Source organism: Tachypleus tridentatus, chromosome 10 (assembly GCF_004210375.1).
Source record: "Tachypleus tridentatus isolate NWPU-2018 chromosome 10, ASM421037v1, whole genome shotgun sequence".
NCBI lineage: Eukaryota > Metazoa > Arthropoda > Merostomata > Xiphosura > Limulidae > Tachypleus > Tachypleus tridentatus.
Window position 1 is genome coordinate 79,470,261 of NC_134834.1, and position 21,112 is coordinate 79,491,372.

Here is a 21,112-nt window from a genome sequence, read left to right on the forward strand (position 1 = left end):
GACTATGACGCTTTACATAGTTAATTATAAAACGATCTCTTAATACACTAACTATAAATAAATATGTTTATTTTGAGTTGTATATAATTCCCTAAAGCAAGTAAAATTTAAATATATTCATTCGCCGAAAAGTATCGCTGTTATATGGACTACAATTTATAAACAGCTTTCTTTCAGTGTCTGTAATTTATTTTGTGATTTCAAATAATGTAATACACTTTTATGCTCACTGATATGTGTGTGTAAATATATTAATAGGCTAACACTCGAATGACTTTAGACCTCTTTTGCTGAAGAATAAATAATTAATTGAAAATCTCTGCTATTATTACAGTGTTTCACCTAATCTCGCTAAGTGTGTAACTTCTAAATGCTAAGTAACATCATCTTATAACTCTAGTGGTTGTGGTGTTTGCTGATAAACGTACCACAAGAAACTTAATGACAGCAGCTACAAGATTAGGGATCACCAAACGATTCGTGTGGATCGGGAGCGACGGCTGGAGTGGGCGAAACAGTGTTGTCGAAAACAACGAGGAAGTTTTGGAAGGGGCCATAACAATTTCTCCTTTGGTACGATCTCTAAGTGGGTTTGACCAATATTTTACCAGTCTGACACCAGAGAACAACAAGGAAAATCCTTGGTTTGTTGAATTCTGGGAAGAATACTTTCAATGTCAATATCAAGCTTTGCAAGACACAAAATGGAGTTACAAGTATCATCATTGGTGCTCACGTAACGAGAAGATCTCGCAGGATAACGGCTACACACAAACTCCGGCCTTACATTTCGTGCGGGACGCTGTTTACGCCTTTGCTCATGCGCTGAACGATCTGCATAAGGACGAATGTGGCGGTAAAGTAGGTCTTTGTGAATCTATGCGACGGATAGAAGGTGCAGTTCTGAAAAGGTATCTTCAATACGTAAGATTTACAGGTAAATTTTTGTTGTTTGGTTTGAAACTTTCGTTGTATTTTAACTGCTTTGTAGATACAGGGCAATGAATAATCGATTTTGACTTTTGAAACCTTGTGTAGTATCCTAGAGTTAATATTCACATAACATTTAACTAAATTTTTATGAAATATATGATTTCTGTGAAGTTCATACAATGCTACGTCGAAGGTCGCGGGTTCGAATCCCTGTCACATTAAACGTGCTCGCCTTTTCAGCCGTGGGGGCGTTATAACGTTAAGGTAAATCATACTATTCGTTGGTAAAAGAGTAGCCCAAGAGTTAGCCGTGGGTGGTGATGACTAGATGCCTTCCCTCTAGTCTTACACTGCTAAATTAGGGATGGCAAGCGCAGATAGCCCTCGTGTAGCTTTGCGCGAAATTCAAAAACAAACAAACAATGCTACGTATTTTCAAATAGGAAAGGTGACGATTAACGTTTTATAGATTAACTTCCAGACATTTACCTAGAGATTATAGAATGATGAACCATCCACTTTGACAATTAAATAAAATATAGGAACAACGAAGATAAACAATTGATGTTTGCAGTATAATGGAAGCTAATGCCTCAGGTTTCTCTATGTTAGATGGCGGCGCCGTAAGTCGACCTCAACATGGGCAACGTTCATTGTTCCAAGGATGTTCAGACAATAATCAATCTTCGCCTACACACGTGCCAGTATCTCCGGAGTTATCGTTTCAATTGCGTTGCTTTGCTCGTGCTAGTTTCTGTCATATACTGTCGACAACACTAGTGGGAAGGAGCTTAGAACATCAGTCTCCTACAATTATTTATCTGGAGTGGTTCCTATATATGTGCAGTTAAATTAAGAAGGTGACGCAATAATATGTAATCACCCTGTATAATATTCTACAGGTAAAGTTGTTGAATATTTTGTTTGTTGTTAAGTCCAAAAGTACACAGTGGACTTCGCCCACTGATACCCAATTTTTTAACGTCATAAGTCCAGAGATTTGCCACTGAACCACGGAGAACTTTTTTTTTACTGGTGTTTCATTTATATAAAGCTACACAATGTTTTTTTTTTTTACACTTTGTTCACCACAGGTAATCGAGTCCCAGTTTGTAGCGTTATATTTCCGTAAACATGAAGTTCTGCCGATAAAGCCTAAAAATTAAGATATGTTCCTCAAGTTATTTAGTTTCTGTAGAATACTGTAGTGCGATTTTGTATTTTTCAGGTATTGTTCAAAAGCTTGTCTTTCTGCAGTAATTTGCGTTCCAGACTGTTCATCCGAAAGTTTAGTTCAAGTCGTATTCCCATAAAATCGGGCTCTATACTTTGAGACTGCGAAGCAATTATAAGACTGGCGATCTAATTCCAATATTTGATAACAGTTAGCAGCGGAGTTTGTTAAGTAATGGTCTATCAGTTCAGACAGTGCAGTTTTGAGAATAATATCAGAAAACAAACAAACAATGGAATGTATTTGCTATATATGTCTCCACAATTCATTGTTTAGGATATGATTTATTTTATGTGTATCATGCTTTGATTAAAACTTCAGTTCACTTATTTTGCAGCTAAATTTAAAATCAGAGTCTATGGCACCTTGACGATAACCGTATTATCATAACATTAAGGATGTATTTTTCTTTAAAAATTATATTTTGAAAGGTTAGTTTGTGAGTTTATTTCATATCATAATCAATTCATATTCGTTAAATACTGGAATTTACAGTTAAAATGTAAAGTTTGCTTTCGATAATGCCCAGGAAAATGTTTGCTCTTTTACTTGTCATTCAAACATGTTTCTTCAATTGAATGTATCGTTAAAAATGGTAAATACATAGACGTCGGCCAAAAAATATTTTCTAAAAAAAATGTATTATTTATAATGTTTAGGTGAACAGCTGTTTAAGGTCCACTCCATCTCCGTATGGATACACTTTCTCAGTTATTCAGTTTTCTTTGTTCGTTTGATTTGTTATTTTACCTGTGTTTTACTTAAATTGTTTATTGAATGTCTAAGTGGCCGTGAAAGCTAAAATAAAGTTGTTACTTGCTCGTTACAGTGGATATAAAATGCATAAATAAATACAAATCCAAGATATAATCAGTAATTTCTGATAGACTTTGTATAAGTTATTGCTGTTATATAATTTCTTTTCATGTTACTTAAGTGTTATATGCGCTATCTGTCCCTAGTTTTAAACTTACTAAGTAGATTAAACGCAAGTAATCAACAATACCTACCGCTAACTTCTGGACTTCTCTTGTGGGATTGATTCGACTTTCACTTTTATAGCACATACGCAATCCCAAAGTGCAGAACTTTTTTTAACAATGGCATGAGAAACATATGATAGTCCCCCCCCATATTACGTACTGACTTCTTAGTAGTAGCACCTTCACTTACATCTGTTTCCACACTCCTTGAATCCTGCGTTTAATAAACGTATGTACTGAGGGGTATATTTTAAAAATCTTCTCTTCACGAAACTAAAGTTTATGTGTCACAGTTATGAGCACCCAGCTACAGCTACAGCAATTTTCACTTTTAACGGGGCGTATTTATATTTTTAGAATCATACAGAATGTATGGATATCGCTTATTGCTAGTTTTGCTTTAGGATTAGATTCTACTGTATATTATATTTGGTGTTATGTGTTTATATATATATATTTGTTTGAAAGAAGTGAAGGCTTTTGAATGGTTAAAGAAAAAGTTATAATGCCTTTTTTGCACAGCAGTTTAACATTTTTAACGCTGAAAGGCATTTTAATTTGATAAAATACACATAACTATTATAGCCTGGATTAATTTGATAAAATACACATAACTATTATAACCTGGATTTATTTGATAAAATACAGATAACTATTATAGCCTGGATTTATTTGATAAAATACACATAACTATTATAACCTGGATTTATTTGATAAAATACACATAACTATTATAGCCTGGATTAATTTGATAAAATACACATAACTATTATAGCCTGGATTAATTTGATAAAATACACATAACTATTATAGCCTGGATTAATTTGATAAAATACACATAACTATTATAGCCTGGATTAATTTGATAAAATACACATAACTATTATAGCCTGGATTAATTTGATAAAATACACATAACTATTATAGCCTGGATTTATTTTCATCCATTACTTGTCATCAAACGTTAACCACTAGCTTAGAGGCGAACGTTCGATTTGTCTTCAAACATGTTAAACAAATAGCGAGTTTCTTAAAAGTTTCCAGTTGAATTACGTTATGATACATAAACCTTAAACCTTTCTAAACATATATTTACACTTACAATATAAGGGACAAAGATTTAACTATACATTTTTTAAAAAATCACATAACTTTGCAAGATCTTAAGGAAAAAAGGTTAAATTAATTACACGAATATTATCTAAGTACAGTGGGTTATTAATGTTAAGATATGTTGCTTATCATGTGTTTATCCCACCTTAGAGAAAAATTAATTATATGATAATGAACGTTGTGAAAGAATATATTTCTCTCTAATTTATCCGAATAAAATTTAAAAGTATAGTACAGCCACTGGAATATATCATTGGCGAAATTATAATACAAGTCAGTGTTTTAAAATGTGGGCTTCTTTCTGTGTGATATGCAGTGTCATGTTAACTTCTAACATTACTATTTACAGTTACTGGAGTTCTGTTGCGTTATTATTGTTGTCTGTTTGTTTTTAATGTTTATCTTTCAAATATTTAGATGAAAATGGGAAAACATTCAGTTTTCTCCCAAGTGGCGATGCTCCCCCTAGATATAGTGTTATCAACTTCCACAACAGGTCAGACGGTTACAAGTGGACTAATGTCGGCCATTATATTCGTAAGTGTTGGCTAAAATAAGCTTCGTATGTGAGTAAACATTTGGTTTAGTTACACAAACACTAGAAAATGTTGTTCTGTTATTTAGATGTATGCTTAATAGTTATTGATAAAATACATGAACCGCAGTTCTTCCCTGAGATATCCAAGAAACAGTCCCCATAAACACTATGACATTTATTCGAAGTTCGTTCCGCCCCTGAATAGGTTTATATATGGCATATACCTGTTCTCTGCTATTATGTTATGTGTTTTAATAAGCGTACTCAATGTAATGTTATACAAATCTAATTCTATATGCATATAATTGGGATATAGTTAGTTTAGAAAATCCTAAACAAAAAAGTATTGAAAATGTACCTTAAAAGCTCATGTACGTGTAATAATTTGAAATGTGAATGTTACAAGATGTTGTAAATAACACAAATGAATACACTACATAAAGAATATTACCAAGGGTTAATGAATATACTTCTAAATCTTAAGCTCAATGAACATAAAGAAAAAATATACATTTTGCGTTGTTAGGCTCAACCACTTGAGTAGGGCTTCGAAAGATGAAAATAAGAAAAGGGAAAATAAAATAAAAAACTTTTTTAACATTTAATAGAAAAAATGTGAACACTATGAAATTAGCCTAAATACTGGCTGGTCAAAAGTTTAAGACCACACTGAAACGAAGCGTTAATCGGTAAACACGTAAAGAAATTTAGTTATTTGTGTTCAAGCATTAGCGTTGTCAATCTTTCCCACTGACACCTCTTGTGTTACATTGGGTAAAAATATGGCAGAAATGTCGAGTTGTAAAAGCAAGTCCTCTCTCAACGTCCATCGCTGGTGAGATTATGCGTAGTAAAACTGCTGTTGCAAATTTCTTAAAAGACCCTGAGTGATACGGAAGGAGAATTTCATGTGGTCAACCCAAGAAAATTTCGCCGGCGTTGAGCAGGAATATTCGACGGATTGTTCGGCAAGAAAACAGCCGATCGTCGAACCAGATTAAGGCCCTTACAGACGCAGAATGCAGCTCAAGAACAATAAGACGGCATCTACGAGAGAAAGGCTTTAAAAACCGTAAACATCTTCAAAGGCCACGCCTCCTTCCACTCCACGAAACATTTTGGTTAAACTTTGCTGAGTAGCACCAAACATGGGACGTAGAAAAGTGGACGGAGGTTTTGTTCTCTGATGAGAAAAAAATTAACATGGATGGTCCAGATGGTTTCCAACGTTACTGGCACGATAAGGATATCCCACCGGAGACATTTTCTACACGACACAGTAGAGGAGGTTCCATCATGATCTGGGATGTTTTCGCCTTTCATGGAACAGTGGAACTTCAGGTTATACAGGGGCGTCAAACAGCAGCTGGCTACATTGGCATGTTGGAGAGAGCATCCTTATTGACTGAAGGCCCTCGCTTGTGTGGAAATGACTGGATTTTTCAGCAAGACAATGCTGCAATCCACAATGCCCGCAGGACAAAGAACTTTTTTTATGGCGAATAACGTGATTCTTTTGGATCATGCAGCGTGTTCGCCCGAACGTAACCCCATTGTAAATGTTTGGGGGTGGATGGCAAAGGAAGGCTATAGAAATGGACGTCAGTTCCACACAGTGCATGATCTTCGTGAAGTCATCTTTACCACTTGGAATAACATTCCAGCCAGCCTTCTGCAAACGCTTATATCGACCATGCCAAAGCGAATGTTTGAAGTTATTCGCAATGACGGCTGTGAAACTTACTACTGAGATCTCTTGTTGGGCATTTCCTTTCCTGTTTATGACTTCTTTTTGGTATGGTCTTAAACTTTTGACCAGCTGGTATTTAGGCTAACTTTATAGTGTTCACATTTTCCCTATTAAATGCTTAAAAGTTTATTTTTATTTTCCCTTTTCTTATTTTCATCTTTCGAAGCTCTACTCAAATAAGTGGTTGAGTCTAACAACGCAAAGTGCATATGTTTTCTTTATGTTCATTGGCCTTAAGATTTTAGCCAGCAGTGTATTACGAGTTTCGTGTTTTAAATCCCTTGTTAAGTCCTAGATATGTGTGTTATTTACTGAATTACATTTATTTTGGAAGTAATTTAGTTCAATTTTTTTATACATGCATCTACCATGAAGTTTATAGTATTAAGTAATTAATTTTCTTTAAATGTATTTCCAGTAAGATGTATAAAAAAGTTAAAACACACGCGTCCTTCTAAAAGGATTCGACTTGTCTTTTGAGAATTAATTATATAAACATTATCTAAGTAATTTATTTTCAAACATAAGAAAAAAACACGTGAAGCCTAGCGTATTTTAACTTCAGCATAAATGATTAACAATTGTATGAATGCCAACACGTGTGTAAAAGACCCCGCTGGTACAGTTTATGGAGTTACAACGCTGAAATCGGATCCCCTCAGTGGACTCAGCAAATAGCCCGATGTGGCTTTGACATAAGAAAACACAAAGATACACGTGCGTAAAGATACGATTCAAATATCAAAATGCACCAAAATATATTATTCAAGTTTTTACATTCGACTTTTAGACAAAAGCTATACAGATTCCTCGAGAAGGTAATGTTAAAAATATTTTAACTTTAAACTGTATCTGTAAATAGCTTATGTTATTATGTTTCCTGTTCTTCCTTTTCTATACTAGCTTTGCTAACTGCATACTAACTCATGAATGCCTTTTTAATAAAGCATTAACGTTTTTGCGTCCTGAAGTAGGAGAAAAAGGGGAAGTGAGCCTCGAGTTACGCGAGAATGAACTGAGATTTAAACAAGGAGAACCAGAGTTTCCACGATCTTTCTGCAGTGAACCATGTCGTCCAGGACAGAGAAAACTACAGGGAGAAGGTGACACATGTTGCTGGCTGTGCACAGATTGTGGAGAGTACCAATACCTCAAGAATGAATACATCTGTATAGACTGTCCTTGGGGCACTTTACCAAGTGCTTCGAAAGCTTATTGTTTGCCGATTCCCGAAGAGTTCTTGAACTTCACCAATCCCTGGGCGATTGGAACAATGGGATTTGCTGGACTTGGCATTCTGGCGACCATCTTCACGTCTTTGGTGTTTTGGGCAAATGGAGACACACCAATTATCAAAGCTGCTGGTAGGGAGCTCAGTTACCTTTTGCTGTTTGGTATCTTTCTTTCTTATTGTATGACTTTTGTCATTGTGACTAAACCGACACCCTTGTCCTGTGGTCTGACACGTTTCTTCTTGGGTTTCTGCTATACACTGTGTTATGCTTCTATTGTCACTAAAACCAATCGGATTGCAAGAATATTTAATCAACGTAGCCATAGACCATGCCAAAAACCTCGTTATACCAGTCCACGTTCTCAGCTAGTTATCACAGCTATCTTGGTCTCAGTAGAAGTCGTTATTACTATTATCTGGTTGTTGTACGACCAGCCAACAGTTAGTTACATTTATCCAACTCGACGGGAAAACATTTTAATCTGCAATGGTTCTGATAAGGTCTCTTACCTAGTTGGCCTTATTTATCCATTTATACTGATTGGTTTCTGTACAATCTACGCCTTCAAAACAAGAAAGTGCCCAGATGGGTTCAATGAAGCCCGCTACTTGACCTTTACAAACTACACGACTTGCGTTATTTGGCTGGCGTTCCTTCCTTTGTTCGTTCTCAGCACCAGTACCACCATTAGAGCAGTCACCCTGAGCTTCTTGTTCAGTTTAAGCGGAAGTGTTCAGTTAGCTTGTCTCTTTGCACCCAAGGTTTACATTGCTTTGCTGAGACCAGAAAAGAACACCAAAGAAAACGTCATGTCTCCCCATAATAAGAGCGCTAGTCATGGACAAAGTTCATCATGTGGACAGCTGGCACCAACACTTCTTATAAATGGAGGTAAACCTTCGTATTCTTTAGATGTTCATAGTGTAATATGAAATTTAATAATTTTATGGTTTTCTTTGCTGTGTTGTACCTCTTATTTCTATTGTAAAAAATGATATTTATTTTAATATGTTTTAATACATTTATTCTTATAAACTTCAGCTCACTTTATCTATGACACCATTTACATTTCATGTATACTAGTTATGAAGTATATATTTAAATTAAATTTGTTTCATTTAATTTTCCATCGTCGGACATATACTAGCGCACCGGTCGAATTATTCTTGAGTAGACAGATTACGTCCCATTGCTTAAAATATACTACGCTTTGCAATGAGGAGTCATGAGTTCGTTAAATGAGTGGCAGTCAAATCCTACTATTCCGCTAGAGTTCCCAAGGGTAGCTAGCCGTCCCTAATTTAGCAGTGTAAGACTAGAGGGAAGGCAGCTAGTCATCACCACCCACCGCCAACTCTTGGGCTACTCTTTTACCAACGAATAGTGGGATTGACCGTCACATTATAACGCCCCCACGGCTGAGAGGGCGAGCATGTTTGGCGCGACTCGGGCGCGAACCCGCGACCCTCAGATTACGAAGCGCACGCCTTAACGCGCTAGGCCATGCCAGGCCCCAACCATAAGACACAAGACCAGACTTTTTACCGTAATATCCAATTCTAAAGACACTTTTGTGTTGAGTTAATGAGATATTGTAATTTATTTTTAAAGTTTATCGTTTCTGTGGTTAAATTATTTTTCTTTTGTAGATTTATTTTTGAAAGTTTAAAACTTCATTAGATCTTAGTTATGTTTGTTGTTGTTTCTCATATATCTTTACTGACAAGTTTTACTCCTTTTTATTGAATTATACCTATCCAAACAGATATTTATATATTTAAAAAAGTATATATATTTTAGTATTTATTTTGTATTTTTAACCATTTTATCAAAATTACAATGATAAATATTTCACATGACTAGTAAAATCAAAACAGAATACAGTTGTAATAATCGGGATATGCTTAAATACATGTAAGTTTCACGTGCTCTGTGAAAAAAATGCACTTTCATTTTGGCGCAATTTGCAACTACCGGTTCTGAAAGATTTCGCATTCAATGAACATGATTTGCTATTTTGGTAATCGCATCAATTTGGGTCATACCTCTATTAACTAGCGTGCAGAATAACACACTATGAATGATGTTGAATTCATAGAAGATGAGCAAAAAGAGGCAGATTTTCTATGTATGCATTCATTGAATTCATGTTGGCAAATCTGTGAATCAGACATTTTGTTTCTAGTGTATATATTCCAACCTTATACCACTTATAATTACCACAACGTGACCATAGTTTTAAGCATTTCCAATTCACAGCTTAGGGACTCAACATGTGACTTCAGGGCAGACTATGAAGTGATTAAAAGTGATCAAGTGTTAAGACACAATTTTTAATCATTGTTCGAAACAACCTGCAATTATAACACAGCTCATTTGGACGTCAGTTGAGGCCAACTAGATTTTTCTGTTTCTCCAAAGAGGAGCCAAAATCTCATGTCTTTACCTATGGGTCTGTAGAACCAGAAATCAATGATCTTACTGGTGAAATTTGGTAACCCAGTGGTTCAGCCAAACGTCTGGGGGCTTGTAACGATAAAAACTGAGTTTTGATACCGGTATTGGACATAGAACAGATAACCCATTGCATAACTCTGTGCTTAAGATATGTTGAGCCTTATTACTGGTAGCACTGTTTTCCATGATTGTTCAGTTAAGATGTAAAGATGCATGACAATGAACAGACTAACAGATGCTTTGGAGTTTCCATGCGACGAGTCTGATGTTGAATCAAATACTAATATTGTATTAGAACCACATATATGACCTCTACGAGTGTAGTCAGGTCCTGGTGTAGGATCACGTTCTGTGTCATATAACCTGAATACTAGTGTATACACAAGTCATGATGTACACATCAGATTAATGTCCAGCCCTAACTGATGTCAACAATTTTGTTTTTGCGTCAGGTTGTTAATAGATTGATCAGAAATATATCCTACAAATGCTAAGACATAATCAACTCTCGGGAGGAGGGGGGCAAGCTGAAAAGTGATTTTATACAGGTTCATTATTATACAGGTTCATTAAGAGATTCACACTTTTTTATCATTAAAAATTTGTGCTCTTAAAATAAACTTCAATTTCTACTCAGCTGCTCGCATGTAGAAGAATGTTTATCGATACAATATTTCCCATTTGATTGTTTTTAGTAGTGTATATATAATATACCAAACCCCTTTCGTCTGGAATTATGAATAATACTTTATTTATTTAATATTCTTCTACTTCGACATGCGTTAAGAGGAAGCTAATAAAATATTACAGTTTGACCTTGTTTCATCAAACTGTCTCTTACTTTTTACTCCTATGACAGCTAACAAATACGTCCTGTCAAATAGCAGCTTCTTCTAGCTGAATAACGAGTAAATAACATGTATGTTTGAGTGTAAGCTTTTCTTATAGCATCGGGTTATCTGCTAAGTCCACCGAGGGGAGCCGAAACCCTGATTTTGGCATTGTAAGTCCGTAGACACACCGCTGTACCTGCGGGGAACGACAGTTAGCAGCAGTGTCTCATTAAGTAACAAACAGATAGCAGCGTCTCATACAATAACAGACGACTAGTAGCTTTTAATAGTATAACAAACGACTAGCAGCTTCTCATTGAATAATAGACAGCTAACAACTTCTTCTCATTAAATAAGAGACAGCTAACAACTTCTTCTCATTGAATAATAGACAGCTAACAACTTCTTCTCATTGAATAATAGACAGCTAACAACTTCTTCTCATTCAATAACAGACGGCTAACAACTTATTATTATTAAATAACAGACAGATAACAACTTATTATTATTAAATAACAGACAGCTAACAACTTATTATTATTAAATAACAGACAGCTGCAACTTCTTCTCATTAAATAACAGACAGCTAACAACTTATTATTATTAAATAACAGACAGCTAACAACTTATTATTATTAAATAACAGACAGCTAACAACTTATTATTATTAAATAACAGACAGCTGCAACTTCTTCTCATTAAATAACAGACAGCTAACAACTTATTATTATTAAATAACAGACAGCTAACAACTTATTATTATTAAATAACAGACAGCTGCAACTTCTTCTCATTAAATAACAGACAGCTAACAACTTATTATTATTAAATAACAGACAGCTAACAACTTATTATTATTAAATAACAGACAGCTGCAACTTCTTCTCATTAAATAACAGACAGCTAACAACTTATTATTATTAAATAACAGACAGCTAACAACTTATTATTATTAAATAACAGACAGCTAACAACTTATTATTATTAAATAACAGACAGCTGCAACTTCTTCTCATTAAATAACAGACAGCTAACAACTTATTATTATTAAATAACAGACAGCTAACAACTTATTATTATTAAATAACAGACAGCTGCAACTTCTTCTCATTAAATAACAGACAGCTAACAACTTATTATTATTAAATAACAGACAGCTGCAACTTCTTCTCATTAAATAACAGACAGCTAACAACTTCTTCTTATTAAATAACAGACAGCTAACAACTTCTCATTAAATAACAGACAGCTACAGCTTCTTCATTAAATAACAGACAGCTAGCAGCTGCTCATTAAATAACAGACAGCTTGCAGATTATTTTCATTGAATGATAGACAAGCTACCAGCGTCTCTGTGAATGACAGCTAAAGAAACTGTTTCTTGTCATTAGAGAAAGCTAAGCAAGAAGTTGTTTATCTCATTCTGTCAGATTGGTCGCTCAGCGTTTACTGATTCTGTTTATATCTCAGTGTCACACTGAGTATTTGCTGAAGTCGCTTATCTTTGTGTTATACTGCGCGAAATGATTCCTTTAACATGACACCGGATTTTGATTACATCCAACAGTATAGTACAGAAAAATTACTATTTTCAGTTAACACTCACATCATCGTGACACAGAGACATGAATGACTTCAGTAAACGCTGAAAACAACTTGACACAGAAGAATAATAAGCATTCAAACCAATGTGACACATAGTAGAAACACTTAGTTTAACTGGGTCACACTCTGACGTCTGTTACACTTTATAAGGTCAAATCATCTGTTCTTTACGCAATCAGTCCAGTACTTGATGACGCAGTTTTTCGTGGTATGAGACGTATTCCATTTACATTTCACTATTAGAAAACTTTGAGTAGATGGCTCAGTAACCATTTTGTACAACGATGTATCATGGACATTCAATACCATTTATGCTTTAAAAAATGGCGAGTTTATTGTTCTCAGTTGTAGATCAAATCCAAGCAATTACATAGTACCTCATGCAAAATATACTTTGTATAATAATGAGTTTTTTTTTCAAATTTGTATGTTTGTTTGTTTTTTTAATTTCGCGCAGAGCTACACGAGGGTTATCTGCGCTAGCCGTCCCTAATTTAGCAGGGACTAGATGGAAGGCAGGCAGTCATCACCACTCACTGCCAACTCTTAAGCTACTCTTTTACCAACGAATAATGAGATTTACCGCCACATAATAACGCCCCCACAGCTGAAAGGGCAAGCATGTTTGGTTTGACGGGGATTCGAACCCGCAACCCTCAGATTACGAGTCGAGTGTCTTCAACACCTAGCCCTTAAAATGTCAACTTTCCCTGTCGGGAATCGAATCCGGGCCTCCTAGGTGAGATCCAAGTATCCTAACTACTAGACCACATAGGATGTATGTTTGTCTGTAAAACAAAATCTATCTTTGCACTTTTAATCTTAAGCTTAAACAGTTTTAGAATTTAGAACAGAAACTGAGTATATCAATAACCCAACATCAACAAGTTTTCCTCTTAAAATTGCACCTCCTTTTAAAATTTCGAATCTTGGGTTTGATAATCAATACCCTTCACATTTTAAGATTAAACACAACTAGGATTTCAAAATAATTCTTAATTGAACTGTGATAAATTAAACCTGTCTCAAGATTTGTTATAAGAAGTTAAAAACAAAACATTGTCGCATTATTCTATAAATGAATTACTAAGCTCGTACAAGATCAAAGAGCTTTCGGACAAGTTCACACATTATTTCTTTTGCTTGGTTACATAATAAACACTTCTATCTTTAGTGATTCTGATCCCACACTACCCGACCCTTCTGCTTTTATCCGGTGTATTTTCTGTTTAAAGAATGTGACAGAAAAAGCAGGCACTTGTTGGCTTTCTTCGACGAAACGTGGTCTTTATTTTAGTTTGTTTTCCGAAAGTTTAATTTCCGTTTCTCTTGTTTATTGAAACTAGAGCTTCAAAAGAACACTGGGTTCGCTCTTTTGTTTGCGAAAACCGTCCATACTTATAAAGCAATCAATCACTTTATAGAACAAGTTTGATTATAGATACAGGGTAATTGTAAATGAAAAAAAATAATTGTACCAAAAATTTCTTGACCTAAAGCAACAAATTTTCACCAGAAATATATTTCAAATCAAGTTTTACCTGGGAAAGTTTCAACACGTCACAGGATATTATATTATGGTATTATGTGCAACGCTTTTACTTCACTTTACCTTCCCTGTTTTAACAATAAGTGACTTCAATAAAATACATTTTAGTGTACAAGATACTTAGAGGATCAACTAATGCCGTCTAGAACAGGTAATGTTTACAGTTTAAGGATGTGCTTACTCAGAATGACTGAAACCTTTGACAGATTTTGTAACATCCACTCAGTTGTTTCGCATCTTTCTTTTCTTCTTTGGATGGTGACTATATACAGGGGTAGAACAAGATACTAACAACTGTGGTATTCTTTTTCAGGTTTTGTTGTAATGTAAAAGTGTCATATAGAAAGAATCCTTTCAACAAACATATTTGCCCTTTTGGTAGAGTGAAAGTTATAATGTAACCGTCAATCCAAGTATCCATTAGTAATGTGTAGCCTAAGAGCTTGCGGTGGGTGGTGTTTACTAGCTGTATTTTTCTAGTATAACATTTCACAGTTAGGACGGCTAGTCCAAAATTTCTCGAGCAGCTTTGCCCTAAATTCAACAAACATACACATCTGGATAACCTCACTAATGTTATTATATCATTGTAAATGTTTTTTTTATAATTCTTTCATAATGCCCTCAGTGGCTCAGTGACAAGTGTGCAGGCTTACGACACTAGTGTTTGGGTTTCGTTACCTGGGACAGTCTTAGCACAGATAGCCCACTGTGTAATCATTGACTTTGCGCTCAAAACAAACCAAAAAAACGTAATTTGGTAAAATAAAAACTAGTTATAGAAATGAACATCTAATGAAGAGTTTGTATTATACGTTCTCGACTATTCGTAAGAAAATCTATCTACCTTTTCATTACAGTGTTAACCATTTGCTGTTTCTTCCCTATAAATGTTTGATGTTGTCACTGACTAGCTTTTTTTAATAATTCGCACGACAGAAATAAATTTTAAAGAGTATCATTTACGAGTCAGGCGTGACTAGATTACCCATACTGTGAATCACGAGTTCATGGCTCGCGTTCCATTGTTACAAAATTGTGTTTCCTGTTTTGGGGTACGTTGATGCACTATAATAGTGACAGTCAAGTCCCATTACTTGGCTAGAAAACATAACCCTTTGTGCAGCTTTGTACAAAAGTTCTAAAATAATGCCCCCCGCTAGTACAGCGGTATGTCTCCGGATTTACAACGCTAAAATCAGGGGTTCGATTGCCCTCGGTGGGCTGAGCAGATAGCCCTTTGTGGCTTTGCTATACGAAAAACACACAAACACACATCTAAAATAATGCAGATTTAAGGGCTGGCATGACCAGGTGGCTAAGGCACTCGACTCGTAATCCGAGGGTCGCTGGTTCGAATCCCACTCCCTCCAAATATGCTCACCCTTTCAGCTTTGCTGTCGTTATAATGTAACGGTCAATCCTTCTAAAGAGTAGTCGGAGAATTGGCTGACGAGATTACCCATCTTACACTGCTAAATAAGGGACGGCCGGCGAGCTCTGCGCAAAATTTTAAAAATAAACTAGATTGCAAAATTTTAAAAATAAACTAGATTGAAATAAATATTTTGAATTAAGTTTACTCTTAGTTACTACCTTGTTGTTCTACTTAAAAAATATTGTTGGTCAGTAAATAATATATAAGTTAGTGTTCAATGTTCAGAAATTAATATGTGAAACTTTTAATACAGTTGTTCTATAAACATTTAAAGCTTGATTTTGTTTTTTTATTTCTGATAATTTTAATCAGTTATAATTTTCCAGCGGTTCATGGTGTATGAGTAAACAATAAGAAATCATGTATAATTTTTAAACATGATAATTAATTAATTTTATCTATTTTATCCCCTAGGATACGCCACTGGCAACATCTCTGGATTTTATAATAACAAACTTTCTATGGAAAATGCACTTCCAGTACAAGTAACTTCTTCACACCTGGTTGCAACAATGCCAAACCTTATACTTTCCAGTCAAGAAGACACGCAAAAGATTTCAGTGACAAGCAGCCCCACCGCGACATCTTGTGGCGATAACAATAATAGTATAATTATTCAGAATAAAACTTTATAATATTGAGTCTTCAAACTGAAGATATAAAACTTAGTTTACGGGACCAGTTACCACAATATAAATTAAAAGCACAGTCACCGTTTTGTGGTAAAAAGAAATACCTGTAAAACATATCTCTAAACGCAACAACATTAAGAATTTGTGTGTGTGGCCGTTTTCCTTATAAACATTCGTTCGGAATCTAGTCGCTTGAAACTAAGTAACGTCATTTTGGCCATGAAAGAATAGAAGTATCTTCATTGCCATAATAAGAATGATAAAACATTTGTTTATGTTTGTGCTGAATGTACGGTGTTTAAGTAATGTTTTTTCGACTAGTTTTTCTATCTTGGTACTTTCATACAGGTTTCATGTTGTTGTTTTGTTTTTTTACGCTGACGCAGTTAGCATACTCACCTAGGAATATTTTCTCGAAAGTGTCATTGTAATTACACTATGGTCCTATTCACAGTTACATTATTGACTATCCTTCAAGTAAAAACTGGTGAACACAGTTTGTTTTTTTTTACTATCGTAATATAAGTTCTGGGAACTACTACTATTATACAAAGATAACACCACCGAAACAATGAACGTTGTATATATCTTATCAATTAGAAACATAATAATTATTAGGTACCGTAGTATTTAACAGTAGAGATCGACACATTTTCCAAATAATTCACTCTCCGAAAAACCACCCTATTGAATTCCAAAGCGAAAAACTGACCGTTCAAAATATTGGTTTCTATATATTATGCACAGATGCACTAAAAATACACTAAGAAGGTCGTTATATTTTTGGTAAAACAATTTAAAAAATTTCTAGAACACCAACTTTTTCGTCTATTACCTACCTGATCAGATCAGTGGGGCTAACCCCTAGACAGCTAGGTCGATTGCACAAGATATCCCAAACTTACTTGACTGGTCTGTGGGTATTCGCTTTTAAAATTCCGATAAATATATATAGAACGTTTTACAAATGTTAAATATATTATGCACTTACGTAAATATCTGTCCAACCCAGTTCAACCCAACTTATGGTGCTACATACACTATGTAACATAAATTTTGTTCCTGGATAGTATGCGTTATTTTTTAATTGTTAATGTTATAAAAGTACAGAAAATGGCCATTATTTTCTTCAAACTTTGCTTTTGTGACCTGGATAATGAAATTTAGAAATTAACCTATTTTATATGTAAAAACGGGCAAATTTGCACATTTTCATTTACATAAGGTCTGAATAAAACAACATATGAATCAAGATTTACATGTGTTCATACTAAAGTTATATAAAAACGTTTAGAAGTGGGTAGATTTTCGAGATTTGCGACTGTAATGTAAATCACTTTCACGTATCAGCCCCCAAATATAGTCTCTCATCATATTTTCGTTATATGCTTCCAGGTCACAAAAGCAAGCCCCCCCAGTGGCTCAGCGGTATGTCTGCGGACTTATAACGCTAAAAATCGGGTTTCAATACCCGTGGTGGGCAGAGCATAGAGAGCCAATTGTGTAGCTTTGTGCTTAATTCAAAACAACAACACAAAACCAAAGTTTGAAGAGAAAATAGGTTTTTTCTACTTACTTTAGGCATAAGCAATTGGGAAATAACACTTTCTGCCCAGGAAAAGAAAAGTAAAAATTTTTTTTACATAGTGATATCGATGGACAGACACGTGACAGTCTCTTAATGGAAAATATATATTTTATACACGTATAACTTTAAAAGTAAACAGGCAAGAGTATTAAAAACATGTATTCTAAAATGAGGTAGAGAACCTCCTATCAAAAGTAATGAAACAAGAATTAAACCCACAATCACAAATTTATTAAATGTAATCCCAACTTTGACAGCTTTGTGAACTTATCTGTAAGCCAAAGTGAGGATAACAATTTATAAATTTGTGGTTGTAATATTAATTCTTCTGAACGTTATAGCTATCAGGAATGTGGCTATACTGTAAGTTCACAGATGTTCTGTCTATATCGTGAACATATACAAACTAAACAAATAAAAAATAGTACTCGGATAGGTTATAATACGATTTTCAATCCCTGCTTTGGTTGGTAGACTTAAACTGCTTTATTTAGTTATATGGATTACAATTTCTATCCAACTAACAACACTTTACTTGTTTGTTTACTTTTTTTATTGCAGTATTTATTTTGTTATGGGTAGTTAGTTATTATAACAATTCTACGAATAATCAGAGATCTCTATTTTCGGTTAAATTTTTAATGTTTTACGATTTATATTTATCAGTTGTTTTAATACATCAAACTGTGTCTTAGTGCAGTTAATTTTAAAAACTGGTTGGTATCAAGAGCTCTGTCTCTACCTGGGTTCTTGTAGGAGACCTTACTCGAAGTGTTGCTCTACTGAAAACAGTCGGAGCTAAATCAGGTTACGAACATTTATTGTATCATAATACTAAACAGGAGTATTGATGAAGGAGAGCTTAGAGCTGGTTCATTTATGAGTAATACTAAAAGGTACGTCTATTTTCTTCAAGATATTTTAAACTATAAATATCTATATTGAAAGTGAGTTTACTGTATATATTTGAACACAAGTAATATATTATTATTGTGTACAGGTGTGAGCGGTGGTTAGACGGAGTGTTGATATTATTTCTTTAAATAACTTGAATCTCATTTCAAGAATATCGAGATGTCTATGGCGTGTAAAAATATATTTATATTTAATTTGTTCATTTATTTAAGATGTTAACTTCAAAATCATTGGTACCCTTTCGTTATTTAAACAACTTATCGTACACAAGGTATTGCGGGATGCATTTGTTCTGGTATCAATTTTTGTTAGTTATTTCAATAATTCTGTTTATGTTCTTTTCAAAGAAAGGAGTACCAGGTATAAACCATAAGTTACCTTCCAAGGGCATTCTAAAGTGAGATAACAAAGTTTCATGTATTTAATGTTATATAGCCTTTAAAATGTATTGTTCTTAATGCACAGTTTAACTAACAGTCTCGTTTTGAGTTTACTTACTGATAAACTATATTGTGTTACAATGTACAGCGTTTACAGCAAGTAAGGTTAGTTTTTAGAACAGGCACGACGTTTCGATCATTGGTACTTGTCGCATCTGTTATAAAAATTAGTTTTACTTATTATAAAAAAGATGCAACTTGTAATAAAATACTGTAACTAAAGCTATACAAAACTTTTCGACATATCTTTAAAAGAGTGACATTTTCATTTAAAATAGTATCAAATTTTAAAGAGTTAGTGCTTATCGTTGAATGAAATTGTTAGGTGATTGGTGTGTATATGTGTATATAAATGTCCATAGATTTAATGATTCAGTGGAGATCTCAACAAAGTTTGAAACAGCAATGCTCGAATACCTTAAACATGTATTGACTGTGAAGAAAACTGACTCAAATTTTGTGTCCTGCAGAATATCCAATGATTCTGCTTTTGTTGTACATTCCATGATAAACTTTGCACGACTGTGATGTAATAAACCTTAAAATTTCTTATAAATTTTCTGTTTAAAATTTACGTTTTTAAATATATCCTTATTAGTTAGATTATGTACTAACAAACAGCAATCATTTTATTTCTAGAATCGAATCGTGGTAGATTCGTTTTGGTTTTGTTAGTATTAATGAGTATTTAAAGTCCAGAGTAAACTAGTAATTGTCAATGGATAACTCACAGCTGTGACGATACGGAATAGGCTGTTCAAAATAAATGGCTGTTGGCTTATTAATCTAAACGCATGGCTTCACGTGGGTGTTTTAAAGTAAATACGTTAAGTAAATTCACATTCTGATGTTCAGGAAATTAAGCCGGTATTTGTCTACAAAATCTACCTCACGATTCCCTGGCTAAAACAAACAGATTGTATGATTAGTATTATGATCTCTTTATAAGATGGAAATGTCTCAGCAGATAAAGAATTCTAGGGTTAAAAGTGTGAAAATACAGTTACAGGTTTGGTGATAGTTGTGTAAATTATGTTCTAGAACTTCGACATTAATTAAAAAAGACGAAATTTAACAACATATGTTTGACCTCAAAGATTAAAATTAGTATCAAACTCATACATTCTAAGTTTGTTTAATGGAAAACTGTGTACGATGCATTAAAGAACTATCAAAAACCTAAACATTCAGAATGTATGAGTTTGATAGTTGTTATGGAAGTTTTGAACAATGTTATAGCTACTTGATGCATCCCAAACGACTCGTCCTGACAATTCCCCAATTCTATTTGTTACCGCCTACTTAGATATTCTTCATAATGTTAGTGTTCTAAAACATTGCGGTATCTGTGGAGTTCAGTGTAGTACGTTCTGGCTATTAGTTATCCAAGTGTTTTAGAATGAATTACGATCAATACCCTCTGAATAATTATCAGGTAGCCATCTTTATAAAATTTGTACAATAGCAGGACCTACTGAATGAAATGGCTCTTTTAGAATCTGATAAAAATGGGTTATTATAATTTGTGAATTAGTGTTGAGCTCACGCGTGAAATTATTTTAACGTGCGTGTATAAAATTCTTTAACAATGTGAATAAAGTTGGATATACCTCTCTACACACTGCAGTGTTAAATTACACGATGTTTTATATCATTATGAGTTTGAATATAATTATTGTTATTATCAATTAACTACATCTTTCACTTTAGTGTCATGAAGTGTAATAAGATAAGGTAAACTCAACTCTGTCAAATGTAATGTCTTATTTCATTGCACTGTGATATATCACGCCATTTACTGTTTCTTGAAGTATTTTAATATTGACTGATACATTTCCCAGTGTGATAAAAATAGTAAACTAAGTAGCC

The 21,112-nt window shown here is 34.1% G+C and overlaps 1 protein-coding gene across 12 annotated transcripts in view; it reads left to right on the plus strand.

Moving 5' to 3' along the window:
* Nucleotides 1-20,858, plus strand: part of LOC143229669 (metabotropic glutamate receptor 3-like) — a 62,975-nt gene extending 42,117 nt beyond the window's left edge. For 8 of the 12 annotated variants that reach the window (XM_076462314.1, XM_076462317.1, XM_076462319.1 and 5 more), the window contains 4 exons: nucleotides 401-937; nucleotides 4,681-4,800; nucleotides 7,499-8,677; nucleotides 16,083-20,858. In XM_076462314.1, the coding sequence (XP_076318429.1) occupies nucleotides 401-937; nucleotides 4,681-4,800; nucleotides 7,499-8,677; nucleotides 16,083-16,303 (2,057 nt within the window). In that variant the 3' untranslated portion in view covers nucleotides 16,304-20,858. The remainder of the gene's footprint in view (nucleotides 1-400; nucleotides 938-4,680; nucleotides 4,801-7,498; nucleotides 8,678-16,082) is intronic. The other 4 variants (XM_076462321.1, XM_076462320.1, XM_076462324.1 and 1 more) reach the window with 2 other exon arrangements.
* Nucleotides 20,859-21,112: the final 254 nt, after the last annotated feature.